At 40.6% G+C, this 26,715-nt stretch overlaps 1 protein-coding gene across 1 annotated transcript in view; it reads left to right on the top strand.

The window, feature by feature from the left end:
• Positions 1–26,715, top strand: part of EML6 (EMAP like 6) — a 240,439-nt gene that overhangs the window by 175,437 nt on the left and 38,287 nt on the right. Inside the window, exons 22-28 of the mRNA XM_033125253.1 lie at positions 3,936–4,077; positions 6,856–7,008; positions 7,175–7,306; positions 14,429–14,517; positions 18,720–18,896; positions 23,078–23,279; positions 23,365–23,491. Of these exons, the coding sequence (XP_032981144.1) occupies positions 3,936–4,077; positions 6,856–7,008; positions 7,175–7,306; positions 14,429–14,517; positions 18,720–18,896; positions 23,078–23,279; positions 23,365–23,491 (1,022 nt within the window). The remainder of the gene's footprint in view (positions 1–3,935; positions 4,078–6,855; positions 7,009–7,174; positions 7,307–14,428; positions 14,518–18,719; positions 18,897–23,077; positions 23,280–23,364; positions 23,492–26,715) is intronic.

The raw sequence follows: 26,715 nt of genomic DNA, 5'->3' as shown, positions 1-26,715 counted from the left end.
TTGTAGGACAACAAGGAGGGCTTCCATTCCTTGCTGGCTGTTGGTCAGAGGCCACTTCAGCTCCTAGAGGCCACCCACAGTTCCTTGCCATATGGGGTTCTCCAACATAGCCCTTTACTTCCTAAAGCCAGCAAGGGAGAGAGAAAAAATAGGCACTGCAGTCTTATGTAACATAATCGTGTTATCACATACATGTACTCATAACATCCATATTTTGCCATACATATTTTGTTTATTGAAAACAAGCCACAGGCCATGCCACACTCAAAGGGAGGTGATTACATAAAAGTGTGAAAGCTAGGAGGATCATGAGGGTCACCCCAAGAGTCTGCCCATCACAGTCCACCCTCTGGCCACCAGTTGTTTATGGTCCTACTCATTCAAAATTCATTCCCCCCGCCCAAGATTTCCAAGAGTCTTATCCCGTTATAGTATCTGCTCAAAGTCCATAATCTCACCATCTAAGTCAAGTCCAGGTGTGTATAAGTCTCCTTAGATATATTTCCTCTAGGTCTGTCAATCTGTAAAACTAAAAATTTCTCTGCTCCACGCACACCAAACATGTAAGCACCACTTTAGATTTTTGCATTTCACTCTAGCCTCAGCCTTGATTCACATAAACACATTACATACTCCTTACCCTCCCTCTGCTCTCAAGAATTATATTCAGGTAAAATCAGATTAAAATATCAATGAATCCTCAAAGGTCAAAGGAGTAATAAAATCTCACCTGAGGAGGTGGTAGCATGTGGAGGTGAATATGCAGTCTTGCCCAATTTGGTGATGGATAGGCCATATTTATAGATGAAAGAGGTGCGGAAATGGTGAGGGTATATGTTCAGAAACTGGAGTGAAAGACTGGGCCCTGAGTATCTCAGCTTCAGGACTTCTGCTGGTCCGATGGAGGAGCTTCACCTCCTTCCCCTGACCTGACCCATGCCTGTGCGCTTGCTTTGCTGGGGTGATTCCCAAATCCCACTGAAAGGGCCCCTCTGATTGGCTCCATCCGGGAACAGGTCTGCACCCAGATCATGGCTCAGAACATTATGAGGTTTTAGAAATGCCTGTGTTCCAGTCCCACTATGAATATTCTGAAGAAGAATCTGTGTGTGTGTGTGTGTGTGTGTGTGTGTGTGTGTGTATATATATATATATTCAGTGTTAAAAACATATATATAAAATTCGGTGTTAAAAACAAACCTCAAAAGCTCTATAGCTGACTATGGCAGGCAGCCAGAATTGAGAGCTGTGTTGGACATGCATCCTCAGGGTGTGACTTCATCGCTTTCCAGCTGCTCGTGCTTCTGTTGTTTCCTGCCAGACTAATTTCTTTTTCTTTCTGGACATGACTTCTTATTGCACTTTATTGAAAAGTAATTGTTTATTTCAATTTACATAATTTAAAGTCTTTTTAATTCGTTATTGATTTTTTAATCCCCAAATGTTTGAGATTTTAAATTATTTTCATACATGCTATATTGCTAAATATTTTGTAAGGTTTATACCATAATACGATTTAAACAATACTGTAAGATTTAAACTCTATAAGTTTTCTAAGTTTAAACTCTAAATATTATGTTATAGTTGAGCCAGTTGTGTTTAAGTATATTTTAATCTTAACAATAAAGGCTTTTTACTTTTTTGTTCTCAACAGTTCTATTCTTTCTTATATTTGTTTCTGTTGTTCTAATAATAAAAATAACCACAGGTACCATTTATTGAGCACCTACTCAGGGTCAGGCCATACTGTTGTACAAAATTTATCTCTCATCTCCACAACAGATTTGCTCAGTTGAAATTGTTTTATTGATGAGGGACCCAAAGCCTAGTAAGTTGCCCACAGCCACATGCTAAGAGCTGCAGAGATGGAATTCAAACCGAGGTTTGTCAGGTACCAGAGCCCTTCTTTTTCATGACACCAGGCTGTTCTCTGACTGTCTCACTGTGAAGTCTGCAGAAAAGCAGTGCAGAAGGCGTGATCTCCTGAGCTGTGCACGGGTGGTAGAGCTGATGAAAGTTTCTTCTCCCCTTACATATGTACCATTCATTTCCTTTTTTCTCAGCATCTCTCTTTCCTTTTCTGGTCTATCTCTCATTTGCCATTTCCTCCTAGGTAGAATTCAGTAGTTGAATTCAATCAATGTTGGGTTCCTGCTGAGATCTGCCCTGTGCCATGTGCTGTGCACGGTGAAATAGGACTTCCTGTGCTCTCAGGGCTCACAGTCTTGTTCTGGGAAAAGATAGACACTGAGCGAAAGTTAAGGGACAGTAGAGGCAGCATAATTAAGACCAGCAGCTGTCCTGCTGTGGGACGATATCAGAACCACTATTCCAGTTCCAATACCATGACAATCCAGTTTCACTTGGAATAGATTACTTACTTTTAAGAGAAAGAAACCGGGCTTGGGGGAGAAGAGAAGTGACAGGAGGTGAGTTCTGACAGTTTCCATTGTATATACTTTGAATATACTCAACTCAATTATGCAGCTGTTTGTTATCAGCTTTATGGGGGATCAATAAGAAAGATCCTAAGCTTATTTCCTAGTGCCACTCAATATACTTCCTCCAGCCTGTCTTGTTCACTGTCCATTCCTATGTTATACAGGAATTAAGACGATTATATTCTATTAAAGAAATATAACTTTTAAATCAATATAAAAGCAGTGGTTTGAAAGGTTCTCAGAGCCCCACAGCCCTGCTCTCTAGCAAAATGAACAAAGGAATTGGTCTGTAAATGAACTCCAAGCAGCTCCAGTCTGGGGGACATGGGGGTTGACACCTGACCCATCCTCTGTCTGTGACCTTGGAAGTAGGAGGCTTCTGAAGGGAAGAAAACTAGGAATATAAGGTGCTCCAAATCCAATAAATTCAAAAGCAATATCTATACCCTTTAGCCCTTCTCAGATATTTGGATGTCAGCTGTATTTGGGACTTCGTGTCTACTGACTGCCAAATTACCTTTTTGCTCAAACAGCTTCCCAGTTAAACAGGAATCACTCAATTTCTCTTTGGAAAGCCAAATGTTCCCCAAAGCATTCCAACTGCAAACACCTTTCAGATGCCTGCATATGGTTTTCCTTTTTTGCTTTACTAAGCAAAGCCTTTTAATAATTAGGCACTAATTAGCCGAAATTCAGTAAACTGTCTGGTCTGTTTTATTGCTCTGTACACTAATCTATTCTTTACACTGCTTTATTGGGTGATAAATTATAGGAATTAGATTCATTTTCTTCCTAATTGTTCATTTTTCAAATACTATTTTATCTCAGTTATTATTCTAAGCCAATTAAGTGTGTTTTTGATAAGATATAAATGTGTTGAATTGGTCCAATGCCTATTCAGTTTTCCAGTGTTCATTGGATAGATCAATTTGTGAATAAATGCTGAACCCAGGACAGTTGAAATGAAAATTTAGCTCCCTTCATTTCTATTCTGTAAAGTTCTATACATTCACAGAACTCAAATTGAATTGAATTAACAAGAATATTGCTGTTCAATTCTTCTGACAAAGATAGGTGGTGCCTGCACCTTTTAGAATATGGTCTTATTGAAGTGGTTTGTGTCATTGTGATCAAGCTGTTTTACAAGGAGGGACATATGTACTGTATTTATTCGATGTCAGACAACAAGATAAAATGAAGGCACTTCGTTATTTACCCACATGTTTCTACATGAGATGTCAGGCAGCTATAAACAAAATTCATCAGCAATGAATCCATACTTTGCTTTCCAAATGAATGCTGTCGCATCACATAGCCCCAGCTTTAGATTCAAGTTCAAATGAAAAACTTATTCACTGAAATCATTTTGGCTCAAGGAAGCTCAGACTGTGTTTATTCCCATTTGAACCTGGGTGGAATACGCAGCACAAGGCTGCTGAAGGGCAACATGAGAAGCATGAACCAAGTTGATGTTGTCCCATTTTCTCTCCCCAGGGACATATGGAAGGAGAAGTGTGGGGGTTGGCAGCTCACCCTCACCTGCCCGTCTGTGCAACCGTGAGTGATGATACAACACTTCGCATCTGGGAATTATCTGCCCAGCACCGTATGCTGGCAGTACGGAAACTCAAAAAAGGTACCTGACATCACCTTACATGTCTGTAAAAGTATTCACAAACAACAGAATGTGTTGGATACATTTATGTATTCAACTAATATTTACTGAGAGCACCTGTTATGTGATCCAGAATATGCTGGGCAACGGGAATTCAATGTTGGCTGCTACATGGAGATTCAGCACATGGAGAATTATTCCAGGAGGCTGGCCTGATCCATCAGTGCCCAGCTCTGTTATTCACTTGATGTTCCTTGCACTGCACAGACATTTGCCAGCTGGGGGCAATATGCCCTTCCTCTTCTCATTGAGAGCTGTGCAACTCGGTTGAAATACATCAGCTTATAAAGAATGCTGTTTATCTGTATGTCTGACAGTTTCCAGAACTCATTTTATTACTGGAAAACAAAAATCAGCTATACAAAAAAAAAACAAAAAAACTTACTACCAAGAAATGAGTAAATATGCATTGAACACCTATACACACTACGACAAAGAGGTAGACCAAAAAGTATGAATTCAGCAAGTATTTATTGAGTAGCTTCTATGTGTCAGGCACTAGGGATCCCAAGATGAAGGGTACCATCTCTAGTTTCAAAGATGGACAAGATTTGAACAGAGTCCCAGCAACAGATGGTGCATTCAAATTGGGTAATTTGAGGAAAATCTAAAAACGGGACTATTTGTGCAGGGGTGGGTAGGGTGCTGGGGAATGACTAGGGATAGTGCAGCACTCTGAAGGTATTCACAGCCAAGTACCATCAGCCCTGAGCCGGAAGGGGCAGGAGGAGGGGCTGACTGCTGGGACCTTGAAAGTGAGAGCGGTGTGAGACTCAACCACATGCAGTGACCCCGCAGAGAGGCAGTGAGGAGATCCATTCCCCCTCCCTCACTTTCTCCCTTCTCCTGCCCGTGCTTTCCCTTGGCCAAACCCAATCGGAAGCCAGAGGGCAAGGGAGCCCATTGGTTCAGTCCATACAGGCCAGTTCCAGGCACAGAACAGTGTGGAGAGTGAGTGTGGAGAGACAAAACAAAGAAATCTGGCACAAGCAGGCACTCTGGAGGCTCAGAGGAAGGTCTACTGCCAGGGACGCCTTCATCAAGGAAGAAACATGAGAGCTGAGGCCCAAAGCATTTGCAAAAGTTCTTAAGACAGGAAACGATGAGATTGGGGTCTGGTGCTAAATAAAGTATTTGTGCTACGGTAGGTAGTGTTATAAGCAGAGAGACATGGGGACTATATTCTAGGGGGATAAAATGTAGATGTCAAGGTAGTAATAAAAACCAAGGACGATGGCTAACATTGCTGAGCCAGGAACTGTGTTAGCACTTCAAGTTTAGCCTTCGTGGGAACTCAATGAGGAAGGCCGTTGGTGTCAGCACTTACAAATTAGGAAACGGAGGCACAGAGAAAATTCATTTGCCCAAAGTCTCCTAGCTTGTAAGTGATGAAACTGAATTCAAGCCCAGGCAGTGTTGCTTCTGGGGGCACAACTGTGGGCCCTGCATGACTGCCTCCTTCTACCCTATTGCCTCTCTTTACACTGAACTTCTGGGACTTGGTATGTGGTGGAGCCAGGACTCAAATCCAGGTCTGACTCCAAAGCCTATGCTCTTAACTACCACAAAATTGAATCATTTGGCCACTAACTTATATTGGGGAAATGATAGACCAAGTAAGTCCTCATCGCAAGTGACTTAAATGTCAGACGATGGACTTTATTCGCTAGTTAAAAATTAGTTCAAAAGAACAACTACTGAATTATGTTAGATAAGAGGACCATTCAACCCAGTTTACAGCTGTTGTCCGGGTGTAATTTTTAATAGCTCTCCCTTTCATTCTCAGAAGTGTCCTGATTTGTACAATAAATTATATGATTAACCTAATCTTGATGACTCTCCACAAGGACAGGCTTGTCTCACCATGCCTGACTCAACCTAGGTAAATAACTATTTGCTAACTGAATGAAGGGAGGAGGGACGGGAAATGTAAGATGAACCCATTTAAAGTTGCTGCTATGAACACAGCTTTGAGCATACCATGAGCAGGGACTGAGGGATGTGTACGGAAGCTCAGTAGGGAATGCCTTAGTACAAGGTGGCATGACTGTCTCATCGCTGAGGATGTTCTTACCAAAGTCCTCCCAATAGCAATGAGGAGCAGGGCATATTCTTAAATAGGATTGTTATTCAACATACCCTCATGGAGTCCCTATTCCTCTTTCAGAAATGTCTCCTTGTGACCCTACAAAGCAGTGGAAAGCATTGCTCATGTGGCACCGTCAGCCCATCGTTAGTTTTACAGACACCTCTTGAGAGATTGTTGTCCATATTCCATTCTTCTCATGACAGATGAGGCAGGAACAGAATATTTTACCTCTAGAATTATGCATTATGATCCATGGATCAGAGAATTGGAGGGACTAAGAGTAGAACAACAAGGTTCTCTAAAGCAGCTTTCTGTGTAAACATAATGTAAAAAAAATAGTTTCTAGAAATTTTATTACAGAACTCCTTAAGTATCACCTCTTTTCTTGGAGGCAAAGATACTGGTTGTATTAATCCTTTGAAAAATCCCAGGTTTTCAGATGCCAAGAAAAGAATGGAAACCCTCAAAGCATTGTCCCTGGGTTTGGGGAGAAGAGGTGTTTTAAATTATAAAGTTTTAATTCTTCTCACAAATAGTGTTAAAGTGCACATGTCCATGCATAATGCACATATGCAAATTTCTCCAAGTCTTCACTTTGTTTGGTAGTAAAGTTATAGATAATAACAGTATTCTTTGTGATTCTTTTGTAGGTGGAAGATGCTGTGCCTTCTCCCCTGATGGGAAAGCCTTAGCAGTTGGCCTGAATGATGGGAGTTTCCTGGTCGTAAATGCTGACACTGTTGAAGACATGGTCTCCTTCCATCACAGAAAAGAAATGATCTCTGATATTAAATTTTCAAAAGGTAAAGGTGACAGCAAAAACTTTAAAAAAATGTGTTGGGACAAAAGGTACAATAGTGGACTATTTTCGTTATTTCCTTGATCTTTACCCCATTTAAAATGTTAAGTTTCTGAAAGTAACTTGCTGTATAAACTGTTTTGATATTAACTGCACATTTTTTGTTATAGATACAGGAAAATACCTTGCTGTGGCATCCCATGATAACTTTGTGGATATTTACAACGTACTTACAAGCAAAAGGGTTGGCATCTGCAAAGGTGCTTCTAGTTACATTACACATATTGACTGGGATTCTAGAGGTAAAGTATGTTGCGGCTTTTAAAACATAATTTTTGTTTTTAAAAAGTCAATGTCTATTCATATATTGTTCCTAGAGAATGGCAACTGAGTTTTAGAGAAAAGCACATGGGGAAGGGACCCCACAACAAGATAAATGACTGGAATCTTATAACCTAGAGGCAGCTGCTGTTAACATTTTGAGTATTTTTTCCTTATTGTTGTTGTTGTTGTTAATTCAAGCCATTGAGCTTTAAGAAGGTCAGAAACATATATGATCCCTTCTGTTACCCTAACAAGCTCCCACCTTCCCCTTTGAGTTCGGCATGCTGTTTCCCTGCCTTGTATCTCCTCCTTACTGCTGTCCCTTTTCCTAGCAATGCTCCACCTCCTGGCGAACTGCCCAAGAAGTCTCAAGCAATTTTCATCCTCCAGCAGAGGTAGAAATTTACATTCAGCTCACCTAATGCTTCTCTGCTCTCCAAAACTTCTAGCCTACCCTCTGCCTCCTCCACATCATGCTCACAAACACCCTGGGGATATGTCTATTTATTTATTTAACAGATCTAGCTTCTGCCATGTGCAAAGTCTTGAGCCAGAAAATGTGGAAGATCCAGAAATGAGACATGGTTCCTACTCTCCTCAGAGTTTATAATTTAGTGAGGGAGATTTCCTTGTCTGTGAATAATACAGGAGCACCAAGTGGGTGAGGCATGGGAGTAAGACACGATGAGTCACAGCGGAAGTGGTGAGGCAGGGCTCGAATGGGCAAGTCAGCATCAAGCGCGCAGGGGGCAGCATCGGTGCTATAAGGTAGATCACTTTTTTTATTAGTAGTTTCAGGTGTACAAAACGACATAATGAGTCAACATTTGCACCCCTCACAAAGTGATTAATCCCCCCCTCAAGTCTACTATCCCTCTGACATCATATATGCGTAGCTGTTACAATGCCAGTGACAATATTCCCTATTCCGTACTCTGCATCGTGTGACTATATATTTTTTTAAATTACAGTTGGCAATCAATATTATTTTATATTAGTTTCAGGTGTACAGTGTAGTGATTATGCATTTATATAACTTAAGAAGGGATCCCCTGATAAGTCTAGTACCCATCTGACACTATACATAGTTGTTACAATCTTATTGACTGCATTCCCCATCCTGTATACTGCATATCCCGTGACTATTTTGTAACTATCAGGTAGGTCACTTTTAAGTCCTATCCTGGGAACTTGGCTGATGTCCAGGGCAGGTATTTAAGAAAGGGCAGGGCCCCAGCTTTCAGAGAAGTTTAGTTTACTGTGGTGGAAGAGCTCCCAGGGGAATCCATGGAGCCTTCACAAAAGGAGTGACTTTTGAGATGGATCTTAGAGGATGAGCAGAAATTCACCAGATGGTAAAATGTAGGATACACATTCCAGGCTCAAAAGGAACATGGTGTGCCAGGACGTGGAGGTCGGAAGAACAGGGATGATTAAGAAATAGTGAGTAATGATGAGTGGCTGAGGGTTCAAAGGGATCGGGGAATGTGGAGAGACAGTCAGAGACAGAATGTAAAGAAACTTGTATGTCAGGCGAGAAAGTAGAACACTGAACTTTATCCTATCGGCATTGGGTATCTCTAAGGGACTGAGAGTGGGCATTCCCTACCATCTTGGGGAGAGTGCGTGAGCCTGGAGTTGGAAAGCAGCTAAAATAAACCAGGAGAAAGATGATGAGGGCCTCAACCAAACAGAGGTTATTTCTGAGATGCCAAAATATTCTATTTCAAGTATTTCTTGAAGTAGCGGCCATAAAACTGATCCTTCTGCCAAGGCAGGTATTTGGTTGTAATTGTACTCGCTGCACTGGAATTTGGACTTTATCTAAGCTTTACAACCTGCAAGCATTTTATACAGTGCAATCGAGAGGAAGAAAGCATGCCATTTATTGTAAGAGGTGCAAGTCCCAACAAGGGCAAAGGGAGATCAGATAGGTCCCTCTCACTTTCCTGTCAGAGCCGCGCCGGACTCAGTGCCGAGGGCTTAGGCCGGCATGGATGGTCAGGCAGGACACCGGCCACCTGAGAGTCACCTAGGAACCAGTGAAGGCGCGGGGCGGAGATGGAAGCAGCCACTTCTCAACCCTCTTCTTTAATATTCTCTGCTTTATTGTTTGGTTGTTTGTTTTTTAAAGCAGTGATTTCCCCCTATATATCCTCTGGCTAACATCCCTAGATACCCCCTCTTATGAGAAAGATTAAAACAGTCAAGGCCAGCCTTATGCATACATAGAAGAGAGATAGAGTATGGGGAGTTTTATTCAAAATCTAACACACCCACACACAAAATACCTGACACAATATGTGAAATCCCAAGACAACAGTGACCACTGGGAGATTAAAACCAATTTATTATTTACATATTCGAAGGGCCAAGAGAAGACGAGATGTAGGGAGAATAAGTTTTGGTCGGGAAGATTTTTTTAAAATTACTTTTAATTGTGATAAAATACACATGACGTGAAATTTACCATCTTAACCATTTTTAAGTGTATGGTTCAGTGGCATTGAATACATTCACATTATTGTGCAGCCATCACCACCATCCATCTCTAGAACTCTTTTCATCTTGTAAAACTGAAACTCTCAACCCATTAAACAATAATTCCCCATTGTCCCCAGCCCATGGCAACCACCATTCTGCTTGATGTCTCTGTGCATTTGACTACTCTAGGTACTACGTATAAATACAGTACCTGTCTTTTTGTGACTGGCTTATTTCACTTAGCATAGTGTCCTCAAGATTCATGTTGTAACGTGTCAGAATTTCTTTTTGAGGCTGAATGATATTCCATTGTACGGATATACCACATTTTGTTTATCCTTCATCCATCAATGTTTACTTGGGTTGCTTCCACCTTTTGGCTCTCGTGAATAATGCTGCTATGAACATGGGTGTACAGGTCTTTTGAGTATATACCCAGAGGTGGAATTCCTGGATCAAATGATAATTCCTTTTTTTATTTTTTAAGGAACCACCATAATGTCTTCCTCAGTGGCTGTACCATTTTACATTCCCACCAGTAGTGCACAAGGGTTCCACATTCTCCACATCCTTGCCAGCACTTGGTTATTTTCGGGGGTTGGAGGAAGAGTGGTGGTTGTTTTTGTTTTTTAGAGCAACGATCCTAATGGGCGTGAGGCGGTATCTCATTGTAGTTTGATTCGCATTTTGAGAGGATGTTTTATAATTCTGTAAATGTGTACATCCTGTGTTGGATGGAACGAGGAGTAAATCACAGATGGAAAGAATCCGATCTTGGCCAAGATCAGTGGGTTGTGGCCATGGATGGGTCTAGGTGAAGGTCTGTATATAGGCCCTCAGTGTGGAGCCATCACTTTGTGGAGAGAGAGGGAAACCTCATTATTTCCATAATTCTGCCCACAGCTGGCGTCTGTGGTCCAGCTAGCACTCAGGATAATGGCAAAGGCACTGGAGGCCGAAGTCTTTAAAAAGCCACCTCGCCTAAGTGGCCTCCTCAGTCAGATGAGAGGACCAGACCAAATGGTTTCTAGGACTGAGTGGAGAACAGAATATGCTTCATTTGGGGGGAGGAGTTATACCAAATACCATCCGGAGAATAAGAGTAAATATGCCTGTGAATTTTCCCTGGTTCATCTCCAGTGTCATTGCCGTGAGACGTGTCATATTGATATTCTTATGTTCCCGATCTCTGAGTTCCACAAATGCCTGACCTCGCCAATGTGCCAGCTGCCTCAAGACCAGCCTGGCTTTTCACAGCGGGGCCTCGAGGGTCTGCGAAGGGTAGAGGCAGAATTTAGGAGCAGGAATCTGTTTGACCTTGTCAAAAATAGTGAATATGTTTGCCGAGCCAGCTGGCTCATCAGGGGTGGGGAATGGCTCAGCCTTCAGCCTCTGCAGCCTTTCGTGTCCATGGCAACCACAAGTCCTAGGAAAACCAAAAAGTGCATTAGTTCTTTACAGAAACAGTAGCTACCCCTGAATGAAAGCTCCAGCACTGAATGCTTGAGTAAGAAAAACATATGTGGAGAGAGATAAAACATGGAAGGATATTTTCTGGTTGCTTTTAGTTCATTTCTTTTAGAAATAGCAAGACTATAAGATCTTTTAACAATTAGCAGTTTGAGCCATCATAGAACATTTCATTCCCATTTTCACTGTAAGTGGCCTGATGTGTTTGGCCAATTTTAGTACCAATTTAGTACCAATTGGTACATTTAGTACCAATTTTAGAATTGCTCTGAGTAGTAAATTATATAGCTGGGATGATGTGTGTGAATATTTTGTGATCTATAAAGCTCTATGCAACTGCATGATGTGTGACTTACTATACCTGCTTAGAAATGAGGACACCTGTCTCTTTCAATGTCCTTATTCTGTGTGAGTAGACATTTCTAGTGAATAAAAATGTGAGGATTCTGAAAGAATAGGGTTGCTATTATTCAGGGGTAAGTTATACATGGACTATACAGACTTTTTGCTCTTTGTTTCTGCTCCTGTCCTCAAGATATTTCAGAGGTTATATATTACACATAGGCAGGCAGTAGGGGGAGAAAAGGAGTGATGACCTACATATTTCCTCTACGCCTAAAAGAAAAAAAAAGTCTAATAACAGTAGTAAAGAAAATTTGAGTGAGAAAACACACACCCGTAATTCCACCTTTCTAACACTAGAATACTTGATTTTTGTTTTTTTTTTTTAAATTTCACATCCTTGGTTGCAAGGAACAGAAACCTACTCAATCCAACTTAAATTTAAAAATCATAATAAAGGAGGAGTTTATTGGAAAGACATAGGGGTGGATATCTTCTAGAACCCAATAACAGGAAGCAACATCTCCTGAGGAATTGGCTTTAGGAATGAACTGGAAAACGCCCAGAAACCAAGGAGGCAGTTCCTCTCCCCTCCTTTTCTGCTCCGAGGCAGCTTGTTTCAGTTTCCACTGCTCTCCTGGGTCTGGTGTCTGCTTTTGGACCCTGTCTCCTCACAGGCAGGCTTTCACTAATTCATTTGCACATGGCCCACTCACTCTTTGTTGCCCCAAAATGCCAGCGTACTCCCAAAGTCCACATCTAATTCCAGCAAGGCACCCACTGATTCAGCCTCCCAGATTACAATTTCCCAGCAGAGAACATTTGACTTCTCAGCCCAGTCTCTGGCCTGGCTCCTCCTGACTCCTGTGGAGGGCAGTTCTCAAGGGAGGGACATGGGCTAGGTCTGTCCCCACCGGTGTCTATGGCTCTGTGAAGCACTTCTGGTGTTTGTCTCTTGTGTTTAGATTTCCTAATATTTTTACAATCATGAAGTACTTCACAGAGCTATTTTAACAGTTTTTGGTTCGTTTTTCTAAATAAAGCATGATCTTTGAAACTGTGGTATAAAGTGAGTTGTTAGGATTATCTGAGAATTATTATCCTTTGAGATCCATTAGAATCTCGTGGCCAAAAATCTTCTAAAATGAGCCATATTCACAGAATGTTTGCATTGAATCCATTAATCCTTTTCCCACATCCATTGTTATTTGCAATCACTCTTGAGAATCTTAAAAGTATATTTTGTGGATATATTTAGTTCAATTGAAAAAATATTCATCACTCATTTTCTTATAGTGCTAAACAGCCAAAGCTAATTTAACTCCCCTTTTTTTCATTTGTATATGTTCAGTCATAAAGTCAGGAAAATGTGCCCATTTCAGAGAAAACATTTTCAAATTGACTTGCTCGTCACAGCCAAGGCAAAAACCTCTCACCACCTCTCATTATGATTAATGATTTCTCTCATTATGAAATGAGAGAATCTTTTGTTTTGTTTTGTTTTGTTTTTAACATTGTTTTATTAGTTTCGGGTGCACAAAACAACGTAATAGACATTTATCATTTCTATCCCTCACACAGTGACAACCCCCCTTCCCCCACCCACTACACCTCTGACATCACACACAGCCATTACATTTCCACTGGAGAGAATCTTGTTTTTCATTAGTAACTTCAAAACAGACCTGCAATTCCTGAAGGTTAGCCAAGCTAGATTTCACATGTAGGTGGTGCCGTCTTAATCATTAAAGAACATGATATAAATCACAACGTTCTTACTTTAGTATTATTTTTCCAAGAAGGGTATTTCAAGACTACTAGATGTAAATAGTTATGGAAAGAACTACATACACTGAATTATTTGCAGAAGAAATATTAGGATATCTGAGATTTGCTGCAAAATAATCTGGGGTGAGGGAATGAGTGGAAATTCAGGAAATAGGTTTGGCTGTGGGCTAACTGTTGATGCTGGACTTTGGGCACATAGGGGTTCTTTATGCTATTCTTACTTCCATGTGTGTTTGAAATTTTCCATTATTAAAAAAATGCTTTAAAAATACTGGAAAGTGTACCTTTTGAGTCATTTAAATTTCAAGCCATAAAGGATTATTGACGTGGTAGAGGAGAATTAGGAAATCTAATCTTTTTCAACATTAATCAAAATGAAATCAAGATTATAATTTTATGTCAGACAAAAAGACTATTTTTGCTCAACATTTTGTTTTAGGAAAATCTTGTTTTTCTCTATACAAATTTTCAAGTAGGATGGGGAGGTGAGAGGGGAATGAGTATTTATAGTTTGTTTTCTGTGTCATTTTCCTGTTTCTAAACTTTCAAGGGCAAATTTAGAATTTAAACCTGAGTAAATGTGAATGCTTGCGACATGGTTCTCACTTCTAAGGCCATAATTCTTGCCAAAGCAGTTTGCTTTTACTACCTCTCTGTGCTAGGTAGGAGGCAATGGGAGAAAAGAGCAAAAAATAGATTTTGTCAAGCTTTGCAAAAATAGCTGCTTTGAATGCAACAGTGTAAAGTATAGCAAGCTTGATTCTTCTATTCTAGAAGAATGGCCAAGGTCAGATTTTATGAGGTTCATATTAAAAAAAAAAAAAATTATAGCTTTGGAGTTTGTACCATGCCATGTAATAGCTTTTACATGCACTACTGGATAATTCACCATACAGTTAGTCAATCCATGAGAGTTTGTGTAAAATGAATCACAATAATTGCAGCCATGCTTATCACTTTATAATAAAAAGATGCATGCAGAGTTTAATTCTCTCTACTTCATTCTATCATAACAGGAAAATTATTGCAAGTTAATTCGGGTGCCAAAGAACAACTCTTTTTTGAAGCTCCAAGAGGCAAACGGCATATAATAAGACCTTCAGAGGTAACAATCATACACAAAGATTTAAAGATTTAATATTATTTCATGGACATTTAATAGATGCATTTTAATAAAACCTATCAAGTCTTATCCACTAATATGGGTTACATTTAGTATACCTTTAAGCTTGATCATTTCTTAAATCTGGTTGCTTAATCTGATTTTGATTAATCTGAGGATTTGTGGATTTACTATACCACTGATAAAGCAATGTGCAGTTGGCGTTCTAATTTTTCTGTGCCTGGTGACAATGATTAAGCTAACAATTTAGATTTTATATATATATAAATATATATTTTATATATATATATATATAAGATCAGTTTGATAAATTAGGTACAGAATGTATTGCTTATTATTACAAATAGTAAACATATATACATATGTGTGTGTGTGTATATATATATATATATATATATATATATTTTACCATTCAACATGTGGTTTTGTGCAACGCTTCTTATGAACATAAATTTTTGAAACATACTTTTTCAATGTTTACTATTTGTAATAATAAGCAATACATTCTGTACCTAATTTATCAAACTGATCTTTTTCCATGTTTTCCACATGTTCTTACCCACATACATAATCTTTTAATTGTTGAAATCAAAGCCTGGATAACATTTTTGAATCCATGACCTACCGCTTTTCCTGAATGCTCAGCTGCTCAGTGCTTCCATATAATGACCCTGATGGCCAAAAAAGTCATTGCCCGGTTGAGCTCTAAGAATGTCCCTAGAGTCTTGGGAGACAGTGTGACTCATATATTTGAGATGTAACCCTTGATGAAAGAAGAGGAAATATTGCTTCCTTTGAGGAAAAGTGGGTAAGAGTGTGTTGCTGAGCGACAAGCATCTGCCTCTCTCTTCAGTTTACCAGTAATATAAACTACCCCAGTATTGTAAAGTAATCCCAGAGATATTTGGATACGTGAACATTCATAATGTTTTCATTGTTCCTAAAGGAAGTATGTGTGCAGTACTTAGGGAACACAAGTTTTTATAGATGATGGCATTGTATTCGTGGAAATTGTTGACTGATCAATTGATCTCACCCCCCAATTCCAACTTATTTATCTATGATCAGTCCTCATTTTAACTTCTTTCAAATTTATTGAGGTAGCATTGGTTAATAACATTATATAAGTTTCAGGTGTATAACTTTGTAACACATCATCTGTCTAGTCTCCCTCTGCCACCATATGTTTGACTCCTCTTTACCTTCTGCATCCTCCGCCTTTCCCTCTGGTAACCACCATACTGTTGTCTGTGTCTGTGAGTTTGGTTTTTTTGTTCATTTGTTGCTTTTTGTTTTGTATCCCACATATGAGTAAAATCATATGGTTCTTGCCCTTTTCTGTCTGACTTATGTCATTTAGCATGATACTCTCAAGATTCATCCATGTTGTCACATATAGAGAAACATTTATAGCCTTGAATAAGGATATTTTTAATTATTCATTCATTCACTGAACATCTGTTGAATGTGCCGGACATTTCCTATGCCTATATTTTAATTTTCACAACAGCTCTGTGTGATAGTTGTCAATCTCATTTTATATACAGGAGAAAAAAGATTCCAAGAGAGTAAGAGGACCCTGGAACTGTGATCCCAACCTAGAGGGGTCTGTGTGTGACTTTACCTCAATTTCTAAGCATCATTTTACATCTAAGGATCATTTTACATCACTTTACCTGTATTTTCCCATCCTATTCTAATGACCCAAAATAAGTATACTAAAATAAAGTGCAATTTAGCCAAATGATGAAGGGAGGGGGATGAAACCAATTTGAGACAGATGAGTAATTATTACATAAAAGAATATGCATAAGAGGGAAATTTGTGTTATAAGGCTTCCTGAAATGCCAGGCTCTGGCTCCAAAGAGTTAATTGTCACTCTGTGAAGCACATCTGTTGTTCCAGAGGCTCATCTCTGGTGCTGTTGGCTGGGGAAGCCCTCCAGCTGATGTTTCCTTGGCCTGGCCTCCCTGGTATTGCCACGCCTAAGAGCTCCAAGGAGGTAGCTCGTGGTTTCCATCAGCAATATTGTCAGGCCTTTCAAATGAGTATGAAGGATTTTGAAAATCTCCTTTTTAGAAAAGCTTTCTTTTTTTTTTTTTAAGAAACAGATACAGTGAAACTAATACAAAGTCACCCTGAAAATTGTTAAATATGACAAATATTAAAATGTCCACTTAAACCCATCGGATGCAGCACGGTGCAGTTCAAAGCAGCGCTATACTAGGGAGGCCAACCTTTTGGACCTCGACTTCCCCTCTGCTTGCTGAGTGTGCAGTGTCTTCTGTGACTAACCTCTCTGTGGGCTTCCAGGGTTGCCTCCTCTGGAAAACAGTGATCTGGAAAATGACATATCTGCCTGAGGCAATGGGCTGAGGAAGAGAACCCTTGAGGACTCTCCTACCATCTAAGTTCCAGGGGTTTTTTTTAACAAGTTTATTTACCCCTTTTGGGTTTTGTGAGTTAGAGGGATCATTCTTAATGTTCAATTTTTAAATGCAATTTCTGTAGCTTCCAACAAATTAGACATTTGCTTCCCCCATGAGCACAATGTCCAGATTTAAGGGTGTTCTGTTGGGGTGACTGCATGGTGAGCAATACCAGCTCACCCCCCTTTTCTGCCCAGATAATGAGATCAGGAAAGGAGTCACTCCGGGAAGTGGCATTAGAGATGAAGAGGGAGGGTCTCAGCAATAGAATCTGAAACCTGGAAGGGAGCCAGTGGCCAGAAAGCCTGCTTCTTGAACCGGTGGAGGTGGTTCCCTGCTTCTCTTCCTGTGAAGGTCGGTTTAGGATGTCATAAGAGTTGAGGAAACTCTACTTCCCCTCAGGAAACTGAGGTCCGTGAGGGGGAACCACCTCAAGTCCCCTTAGCCTGTGGCACCTCAAGTCACATAGGCCAGCACAGGTTTTTGGGTCCAGTCCTGCGTGCATCCAGAAGCAATACAGAATGTTAAATGAGGAGAAATCTGAATGATTAAAATATGAATAACACCTCCCCTTGTGACTAAAATCCTGGCTGTGTCTTCATCTTATCCTTTCTAACCAGTGGGAGCAAGCAGAAAACAACAGAATTGGAGGTGAGGTGCATTAAGAAAGGGCAAAGCAAAAAAAAAAAAAAAAAGAAAGAAAGAAAGGGCAAAGCAGTTTTCACTTTCAAAGGAAGAGGTCTGGCTTGTAATTTTAGGTACAATTCTCTAATGATTTCTATACTCTTTTACACAGTGCTTTAAAGTACCTATCTAAAAAAAGTTATAATGTCAAGATTTACTAGCAGATCTTAAAAGAGAGTAAATGAGATGAAATCCCCCAGGAAGTTTAATACACAGTGTTGTTGTTATTGTTTTTTGTTGTTATTTTATTTTAAAATGAAAGAAAAACTTCAGTTTTATCAGGATTTAACCAATGCGAATTGTGAATCTTCTGTCCATGAATTTCAGGCAAAACAGTTTCAAAGGATAAAATGTATATTCATGGCAATACCATATGAACAGATCTTCAGATTTTTAAAATAGTCTTTCTAGACCATAAAGGATGTTAAGCTAGTTGCAAAATCTTATTACTCTTTTGTCCAAAGAAGCAATCCCTAAAAAATAAAAAAGTTATGTCTTGGAACTTTTAAAAATAGTTTGCTAAATGATCAGCTCCATTGGTCAGTCTAGCTCAGTGGTTTCCATTAGGAGGTTTGCCCCCTCCTCTGGGGACATTTGGTGATGTCTGGGACCAACTTGGGGAGCGGGTGCTGCTGGAATCCGGTGCGTGGAGGACCAGGATACTGCTGGGCATATTACCACGGTAGGACAGCCCCTGACACCAAAGCCTGAACTGTCAGTAGTGCTGACATTGAAAAACCCTACTCTAGCTTATGGCTTATACAATGATAAACTGTATTCAGGTAAGAACTAAAAAACTTTATTATTGTCAGCTTTCTACAATTCCAAAATGCTCATCTTACCTAGAGAAGAATAGGTGGATATGTGACGGCAGTGCTTGTTTATTAAGACAATGCATACCCCTTTAAAAATGCAACTTAGAACTTGTGCACCTCGGCACCCAACACAAATGCCTGATGTTGGCAAAGTCGTCATTTCAAACTACTCAGCTTCAAATTATTTCATTTAAATAAAACAAAAAGATCTCGAGGTTGAGCAAAACTTTAGTAATTTCCTTTCCTTCTTTTTAAGATTGAGAAGATTGAGTGGGACACGTGGACCTGTGTCCTAGGGCCCACCTGTGAGGGGATCTGGCCAGCACACAGTGATGTGACCGACGTAAATGCTGCCAGTCTTACCAAAGACTGCTCCCTCTTAGCCACTGGAGATGATTTTGGTTTCGTCAAGCTTTTTTCATATCCTGTCAAGGTAATATTGCATGTTTATTACATATACTTGTCCAGTCTCATTGATAACCCCAAATCTATCTATTGTATCTAAGTGGATGTTTAAATTTTGAAGGCATAAGGAATCAGGAATGTTATCTTCAGTATCCTTGTTCTTTATGCTATATAAAGACCTTCATGACATTATGTTTACTAATCTGAGTCAGATTCTCATGGCATGGAATTCCTCATTGAAACGCCCTTAGTAGTCATCAAATCCAACATCTCATAAACTGCAGAGTAAGCCTTTTCTTTATGACACCTTGGACTGGTGTCTTTCAAACATGTACCAGCATATTTCCCGAGATGAAGAACTTCAGTACCTCACGAAGTAGCCCAATTCATTTGTAAATAGCTCTACTTGTTAAAATGTTTTGCTGTATATTGAGTGGAATTTTTTGCCTTCAGCTGAAGTTCTGCCTTCTGAATCATCATGGAATAATTCTAGTCCTCTAAGTCTGTATATAGGAAGATTGTATTTGATTCCCTGGAGTCTCATTCTCTCCAGCTTAAACATTTTAGTTCCTTCAGCCATTCCCCATGGGACATGGTTTTCAGCTGCCCCCTCCCTCTAGGCACACACCATTTTATCAATTCCATTTTAAATGGTCTTATCTAGAACTGAATTCAATGCTTCAGCTGTAATCTGACCAGCTCAGGGTACAGTTGGACTTTTCTTGGTTTAATCTTATATTTGTTTTAAATCAGACTAAAATGGCATCAGCACTTTTGGCTGCCACACTACACAATTGAATCATAGATGTCACTGCCAGAAATGTTCAGGTTATCCCCCATCTTGTACTCATGCAATTGACTTTCTAAACTCTGAGTACAGAAATTTGTATTTGTACCAAATAAGAGTTATCTTGTTTATTTTATCTCCTTTTCCCAACCTGTCAATATCTTTTAAATACTTTTTGAAAGTATTTACTTTTCCTTCCAACATCATGTCATCCTCTGATTTCACAAGTGTGAGTTCTAAGTCATGGAAAGAAAACAAAATATAGACTAGAACAACCAAATATCACCACCAGGAGCCCCCCATTCAATTTGACATTCTGTTTATTAACGTACACATTTAGTTAGAGTTCTTCAGTCAGTGACAGATGTTTACATCTATCTGATTATGCTGCCATGGAGCTCACATTTCCCTCTCTAGTCCAGCCAGACATCGTTAAAAACTTGGCATACATCTCGCTAAAAGCCCGATTGACTGTGTCTCTGCTATCCCTAATCTCTCCTTCTGACAAACCAGTCAGTGCAAGATATGAGGTTAGTTCACAGTGAACCTCTGTTGCTGCCTAGTAATCATCACTTCCTTTTCCACATGCTTATCGACCTCCTGTGTAATAATTCACTCTAGAATTTTCCAGGGATTACATCAACTCACAAATCAATATTTGCCAGAGTCTGCTTGTTTTCCCTTTTGGATACAGGAACCTTTTTATGTGACACCAAAGAGCTCTTTCTCTCTCAGCGCGCGCGCGCGCACACGGCCATGGTGCCCACAGTGAGAAGCTGGTGTCCATAAGCCAGGAAGAGAGCTCTCACCAGGAACCTAATTGGCTGGCATGTTGATCTTAGACTTCCCAGCCTACGGAACTGTGAGAAAATAACTTTCTGTTGTTTAAGCCATCCAGCGTGTCATGTTTTGTTATGGAAGCCCAGCTGGACTGATAGCATCCCATTGCGGTATTCCAGGATTGAGCTCTATGTCATCAAGTCTTGGTGACACTTATGATGCCTTATCACCACACAGCTCTCTCTGTGTCCAAAGTTCAAGTTCCATTTGTTAGACGCTACGATCATGTCTTCCTTTTGGCCCTTTTCTTTCTCCCTTCGCATGAGTTACTAGGCATCTCTTCCAGGCATTTTTCTTTCCATGACAATCAGGGATCCTTATATGGGCAGTTTTACAGTTTAAAATCTTTTCAGTGAGATCCTTAGTCCCCTGACAATCACATTGTTTCCAGTCTCCGTGAGGTAGACTCTCGTTTGCCAGAGCCCACCCATTTTGCTAGTACCTTAAGCCATGGGTGTGTCTGTCCTTTGACACCATCTGTGTTGCTAGCCAATTGCTTCCCATCACCTCCCTTCCCTTCCAAAGCTGTGCCCTTCCACTGCATGGGAGAGGTTAAAGTATCACCATGTCATTTGCATTTTTAAAACCCATGCTTAAGTTCTTAAGTTTCCCTCTCAGAATATCAAAGGCTCAAGAGAATGGTTCTTCAAAGAGGAATCTTGTATGTATGTAAAATTTTACACACAGAGAAAATTTTACACACGTATGTAAAATGTGAATGTGGGGAGAGGGTACATAGCTTTCATCAGAGCCTTAGGAATTTCTCACCTGAAAACGGTTAGCAACCAGCACTCTGGAGACATATTCCAGATTCTCCATTCTTTCAGGAAGAGGAGAGTTGTGATAGCGACTCCTGATGGGTGTAAGAGAAATACACAATTAAGCATGGTGACCCAGAAAGACAGCTCATCCAACTGGCTCTGCCAGGTCTTCAGGAGGTTCCTTCCATGAGCCCTAAGAGAACCACCAAACATCCCTGCCAGCCTCTTCCTCCTGGGGGAGCAGCTGGTTTCCTGGAACTTTCTAATAACTGAATTCTCTTCATCATTCCATAGAGCAGTCATCTTGCTTCCTATTCTGAGAATCTTGAATCACCCTTTGCTAGAACAATCTTGGCTTTGTTAAATAACTTTAGTGACTCAGAATTTTTCCCCTACTCACTCCTTTGTGTCACTCTCTTTTCCTCTGCAAAGAGTTTGATCACCATAGGATCTTTTTACGCCTGAACTTTTCTTTGTGGTTTCTTTCTTCCATCCTGTCTAGAAACCCTGTGCCCCCAACTCTTTTACTTTCTCCTCCTCTCCAGAAACCAGCTTGCATTTGTAGCATCTATAATAGGTTGGTTCCTGCTTCCAGGAGGAAGACCAGCAGGACACATGACTGCAGCCACTATGACTGTCCTTTTTGTTTCCATGCCTTCTGGACCTCACATGGTCACACAGTAGGTTCCCTTCAAAATCCGCATTTGGCTCTGATTATTCGCTTAGCAAGTTAATGGCTCTGGAGGGTTTCCCGGAAATGCTGCCTACCTGTTTGCTTATGCCATCTTTCTACACTCAGTACTTGGGCAGTTCCACTCTGCTATCAGGTAGGGGTCGGCGAAATGCAGAGAGAGCTCTACCAAGAGTATTTTAATGTCACTCTCCTGCACCTGTCTCCTGCTGCATGTCTGTGCCAGTTTCAGATTCCCGAGTGTGCCAATCCAAAACCCTCTGGAAGCCTCTTGTCAATTACTGAATAAAGTTTTCATCTGGGACACTGATGGCCCTCTCATGACCTCAGAAAGTACATGTGGCTTCCCACATTGCTTAAGGTATTCCCTGGGAGTTGCTGAGAGGGTGGAAAAACTCTCCTTCTTCAAATGGCTCCCACCAGAGCTGTTTTTGCCAGGCTGTGGCTCATGAGTCAGAAATGGAAGCTGGCTTCTGGTGCCAGCTTCAGCTCCCCACCACTTGTCAGGACTCATGGGTCCTGTTTATTTGGCTATGTTTGTTAAAAAGGAGCATGTTTTATTTTTAAATCAATTATTTTCTAGTGTTAGAAGTTATTTCCAGTGTCCATGGCAGAAAATGTTGTGTATGTTTTAAATCTTACTAGAGGCCCCAGGTATAAAAAGTACCTTGCCTGTGGATCGTAGTCTGTGCTTTGGTACAAAAACCACAGTGGGACATGACTGGGAGGACATTTCAGATCTGAAATGTCAGCCAGACTCACAATCAGGACTTTACACGAGAGACCTGTGTAGAATGCACATTTGATATCTGAGAGAAACAGAAACAAGCTTTTCATACTTCATTACACTCCCCAGAAATAGTTCCTGTAGTCTAGCATTTTATTCATTCCCTCACAAACTGTTTATTGAGGATCTATGATGAGCCAGTTAACGTTTTAGGGGAAAAGAGACCTAGCCCCTACTGTCATGGAGTTTACATTCTAGAGAAATGTAGGGACATGGCCGCTTAAATGAGCTGTTTCTTTTGTATCCGGTAGGAGCCACTCTAAAGAATAACGTGGGTGAACTAGTACAGAGACAGGAACAATGAGACACCAGATGGGGTAATAGCCAATTTCTGGCTTTACAGGGCCAGCACGCGAGATTCAAGAAGTACGTGGGGCACAGCGCACATGTCACCAACGTGAGATGGCTGCACAACGATTCCGTGCTGCTCACGGTAGGCGGCGCTGACACAGCCTTGATGATCTGGACGAGGGAGTTTGTGGGGACCCAGGAGAGCAAACTAGTGGACAGTGAGGAGTCAGACACTGACGCAGAAGAGGATGGAGGTGAGCCCCAACTGCACCTGCTCCCACACCCTCTCCCGAGCCCCGGCAAACCAACTCCACTCCCCATCTCTTTCTGTTGTTTGAGGCTATGACAGTGACGTTGCCAGAGAAAAGGCAATTGATTACACCACCAAGATCTATGCTGTGAGCATCAGGGAAATGGAGGGCACCAAACCACACCAGCAGATGAAAGAAGTTTCAATGGAAGAAAGGTATGATGTCGCCAGGTTTGTTTATGGTACCTGACAACAGGAAACTCATTTAAACCAGTGTGCATTTTCTTTGCCCTCAAAGTTGCTACTTAAGCTAGCCCTTTATGTGAATGCACAAAGTCTTAACTTGCATACAGGCTTAAGTTGGGGAGAGTTGCCCACCGCCGTCACTAGATGGCGAACGGTGGGTTAGGCTTTGCCAAAGTTGTTTATGGAATATGACTTGAATAGACATGAGATTTATTTGGACTAGGATTCTCTTGCCCAGAGAAGATGTCAGGATAGCCAGAAAGCTATCCTGAATGTGATGGCTGACAGGAAACCATGCTGACTAGAGAGGTAGGAGGGAGGGGAGGCTTCTAAGGTCAGGAAGGAATATTTGTAGGTTGTGAAAAATAGTCTTCCGTTCTAACCAGCATCTCTGTGTTACTCTGTATCACTTGGTGTACATTCTCTTACTGTGTCTTCTCCACCTGCCCAAGTTTGTTCAGGTGTGTTTGGTGATTCTAGGCCTAACCAATTGGATTTTGTTGTTTTGCATCCTCTGTGTAGAAAAAAAGTTGCTGGTATTATTTTAGGCCTTTTGGATGTGCTAGTGAAGTTATTACTGTAATTGACAAGACAAATTGTCAAACACTTTATAACATTTGTAAAAAAAAAAAAACCTCCTAATTACTACTATTAATTTACCATATTCATGCTAGGAAGGATACATAGTGAATAAAAACTCTAAAATCTAAAGTGAATTTCATGGATCTCAAAGATGTTTAAGAATTCCCTGTGGGATCTTCATTCTGACATGGGTTCAGCGATCACAAGTACCCTGGTCCCATGATTCATAATTGTTGAGATTCAAGTTGTTTTTTTGCATTCAGCATAGCTTTCTGCCTAATAAGTATTTAATAAATCTGATCTATCACCTTTTACTATTAGGTGGGACTTTAGATACAAAGAAAGAAATGTCATTTCTCCCTCCTGCTTCAATTCAGTGCCAGATGTTTAAAAAAGCTTGATAAATGGTAGGTGTGCTACAGGCAAGAAGATTGAATCCAATGCAGAAAAATCCTAATTCATTCCTAGCATCTTTGTTACTATGAAGGTTCAGAGTTCTCTTTTGGTTAAAAAAAAAAAAAATAGAGATTTTTCTGTAATAGTCTGTAAATTATAGTTTATTTTGCTTGTAACATGGTTTTTCTAATGGCCTCAAAGAGGAAATAATTTTAAAAGACATAATTCTAAGAATAAAGTAAAAAAGAAGAACCATATGCATGAATAGGCCTCTCAGTTAAATCATCTACTCTAAAAAACATTTGGTCTAAACTAAACATTCATTGGGGAAAAAAAAAATGACCCAACCTTTCTAATTTCACATAACATGTAATGAGTTGACTTGTCTATTATTCCAAAGTTGTTTGTGGCTGATTTCTACAACTAGAGCTTCGTCACGCTGTGATTTAGACTGGCCACCAAGATGTAGAAATCTAAACAAATTCCTAATTCTAAACGCTACATCTGGTTTCTAACCTAAACTGTGGTTCATCTAAACCTCTTTTGGTCCTGGTGTCTCTTTGGGCCGGTCATTAAAAATCTCATACTTGCTCAACTTATAAACATGTGGGTGAGGTGGAGGTAGAGAGGACCCTAAGAAGAATTTTCAATCTTAAAATCCAGAATGTTGAAGCTACCTCCTCATCTTCAACATGCCAGATTAGGGATTTGTCATTCACAGCATACACAGGATTGGCTTTTTTTTTTTAATACAAAAGAAAAAAAGGCTTCAGAATAGTATTTTGAGACATAGAGGGAGTCATTTTAGTACTTCACTGGTATTTTAGAAAATAATTTGCACCAGGGTGTAGTGCAGAAAACAATTTTAAGATAAATATAGGGTCCGGAGGAATAGTCAAACCTTTTCTATAGCTAGCAATGTCTTTGGTAACATAAAGAGCTTTGACAGCATCAGTTCCTGCAAGGGGCTGTAACCGGAGAGCAGGATGCCAGCTGCACACAGCATGCTGGGAGCAAAGCAGGACCACACCAGGAAGGGGTGAGTGGAGACGTAGCAGTAAACGGTATCTGATTTAGCAGCCTTCATGGGTGCAAGTCCTAATCAGAACCGAGAACAAGTGGTCTCCACTCAGTCATTTTAGGGGAACTCGAACCTCACAGACAGGACTATGGACAATTCTGTACTACAGGAGAGACAAATAGGTTCCAGGTAGGGCAGGGCAGGGCCTTCAAAGAATTTGTGAGAAAGCAAGAGTAGAAAGGCAACATGGGACAGGAGCTGTTGCAGCAAGGAGGATTCCTTAGTATAAGTCAGGCAGACAGCCCACCTGAGTCCTCACATAGGGTACAAAACGGATTCCATGGACTCCAGTGTCTTGGGCCTGAGAAAGAGACAGAGACAAAGAAATGCTGGGACATCAGGAGCATGGGGTCAGGTAGCACCCAGGTTCTCCCTGGGAATATTCAGGACTGACAACCATGACACTGGTCTCTGACTTCTTCATGCCCTGCTGATTCAAGAGGCACAGGCTCTCCTTGACCTTCCGTTTATTGTTCCTTCTTGTGTATACCTGCCGATACCTGCCTGTACCTAGGTGCCTTTTCTAAACAACTGGGCCAAGACATGCACCAGTAAGACTAACGGGAGACAAATACACGAGGACCACAAGAGATACGAGTTTGGAACACCCATGCAGTGCAAGAAATTATTTTGCCTCTTACCACTGTTTCAGGCAGTTCTACTTCTGGTTTAAATCCCTCTCCAAGGGAGAAACCGTGAGATAAGTGCAATGTCTATCATACTGAGAACAGCACCTTGAAGGCAGATGCACATTACGCATCAATCACTTTTTTAAGCAACTGAATTCCTAATTCCTAAAATGTAAGACAGACATAGATTATTTCAAACTCAACTTCATTATTTGATTTTAAAAGAGCTGTGAGGCTTTAGATTGTGTTTCTTTGTGCAATTTCTAACACATCGTGAGTTCTTACTCTTTAGAAGTTATCCAATCTCCAGTTTCCATCTTTTTGAGACGTGGGGAAGTTGAGTGAAATTTGTAACGGCTCTTAGAATGCTGAGCTAATCCCACCAACATGTAATCCCTTCCAAGTGTTCTTTGAGATCCTGCTCACCCACTTCCGCTTTGCTCTAGCATAGTGGGGGGCCTTGCCTCCGTGACCCTGATATACTTGTCTAGCCCATCCCCACACCT

This window comes from Rhinolophus ferrumequinum, chromosome 13, assembly GCF_004115265.2.
Source record: "Rhinolophus ferrumequinum isolate MPI-CBG mRhiFer1 chromosome 13, mRhiFer1_v1.p, whole genome shotgun sequence".
Lineage (NCBI taxonomy): Eukaryota > Metazoa > Chordata > Mammalia > Chiroptera > Rhinolophidae > Rhinolophus > Rhinolophus ferrumequinum.
The sequence above is the reverse complement of the archived record's forward strand: the minus strand, read 5'-3'. Positions and strand labels throughout refer to the sequence as shown.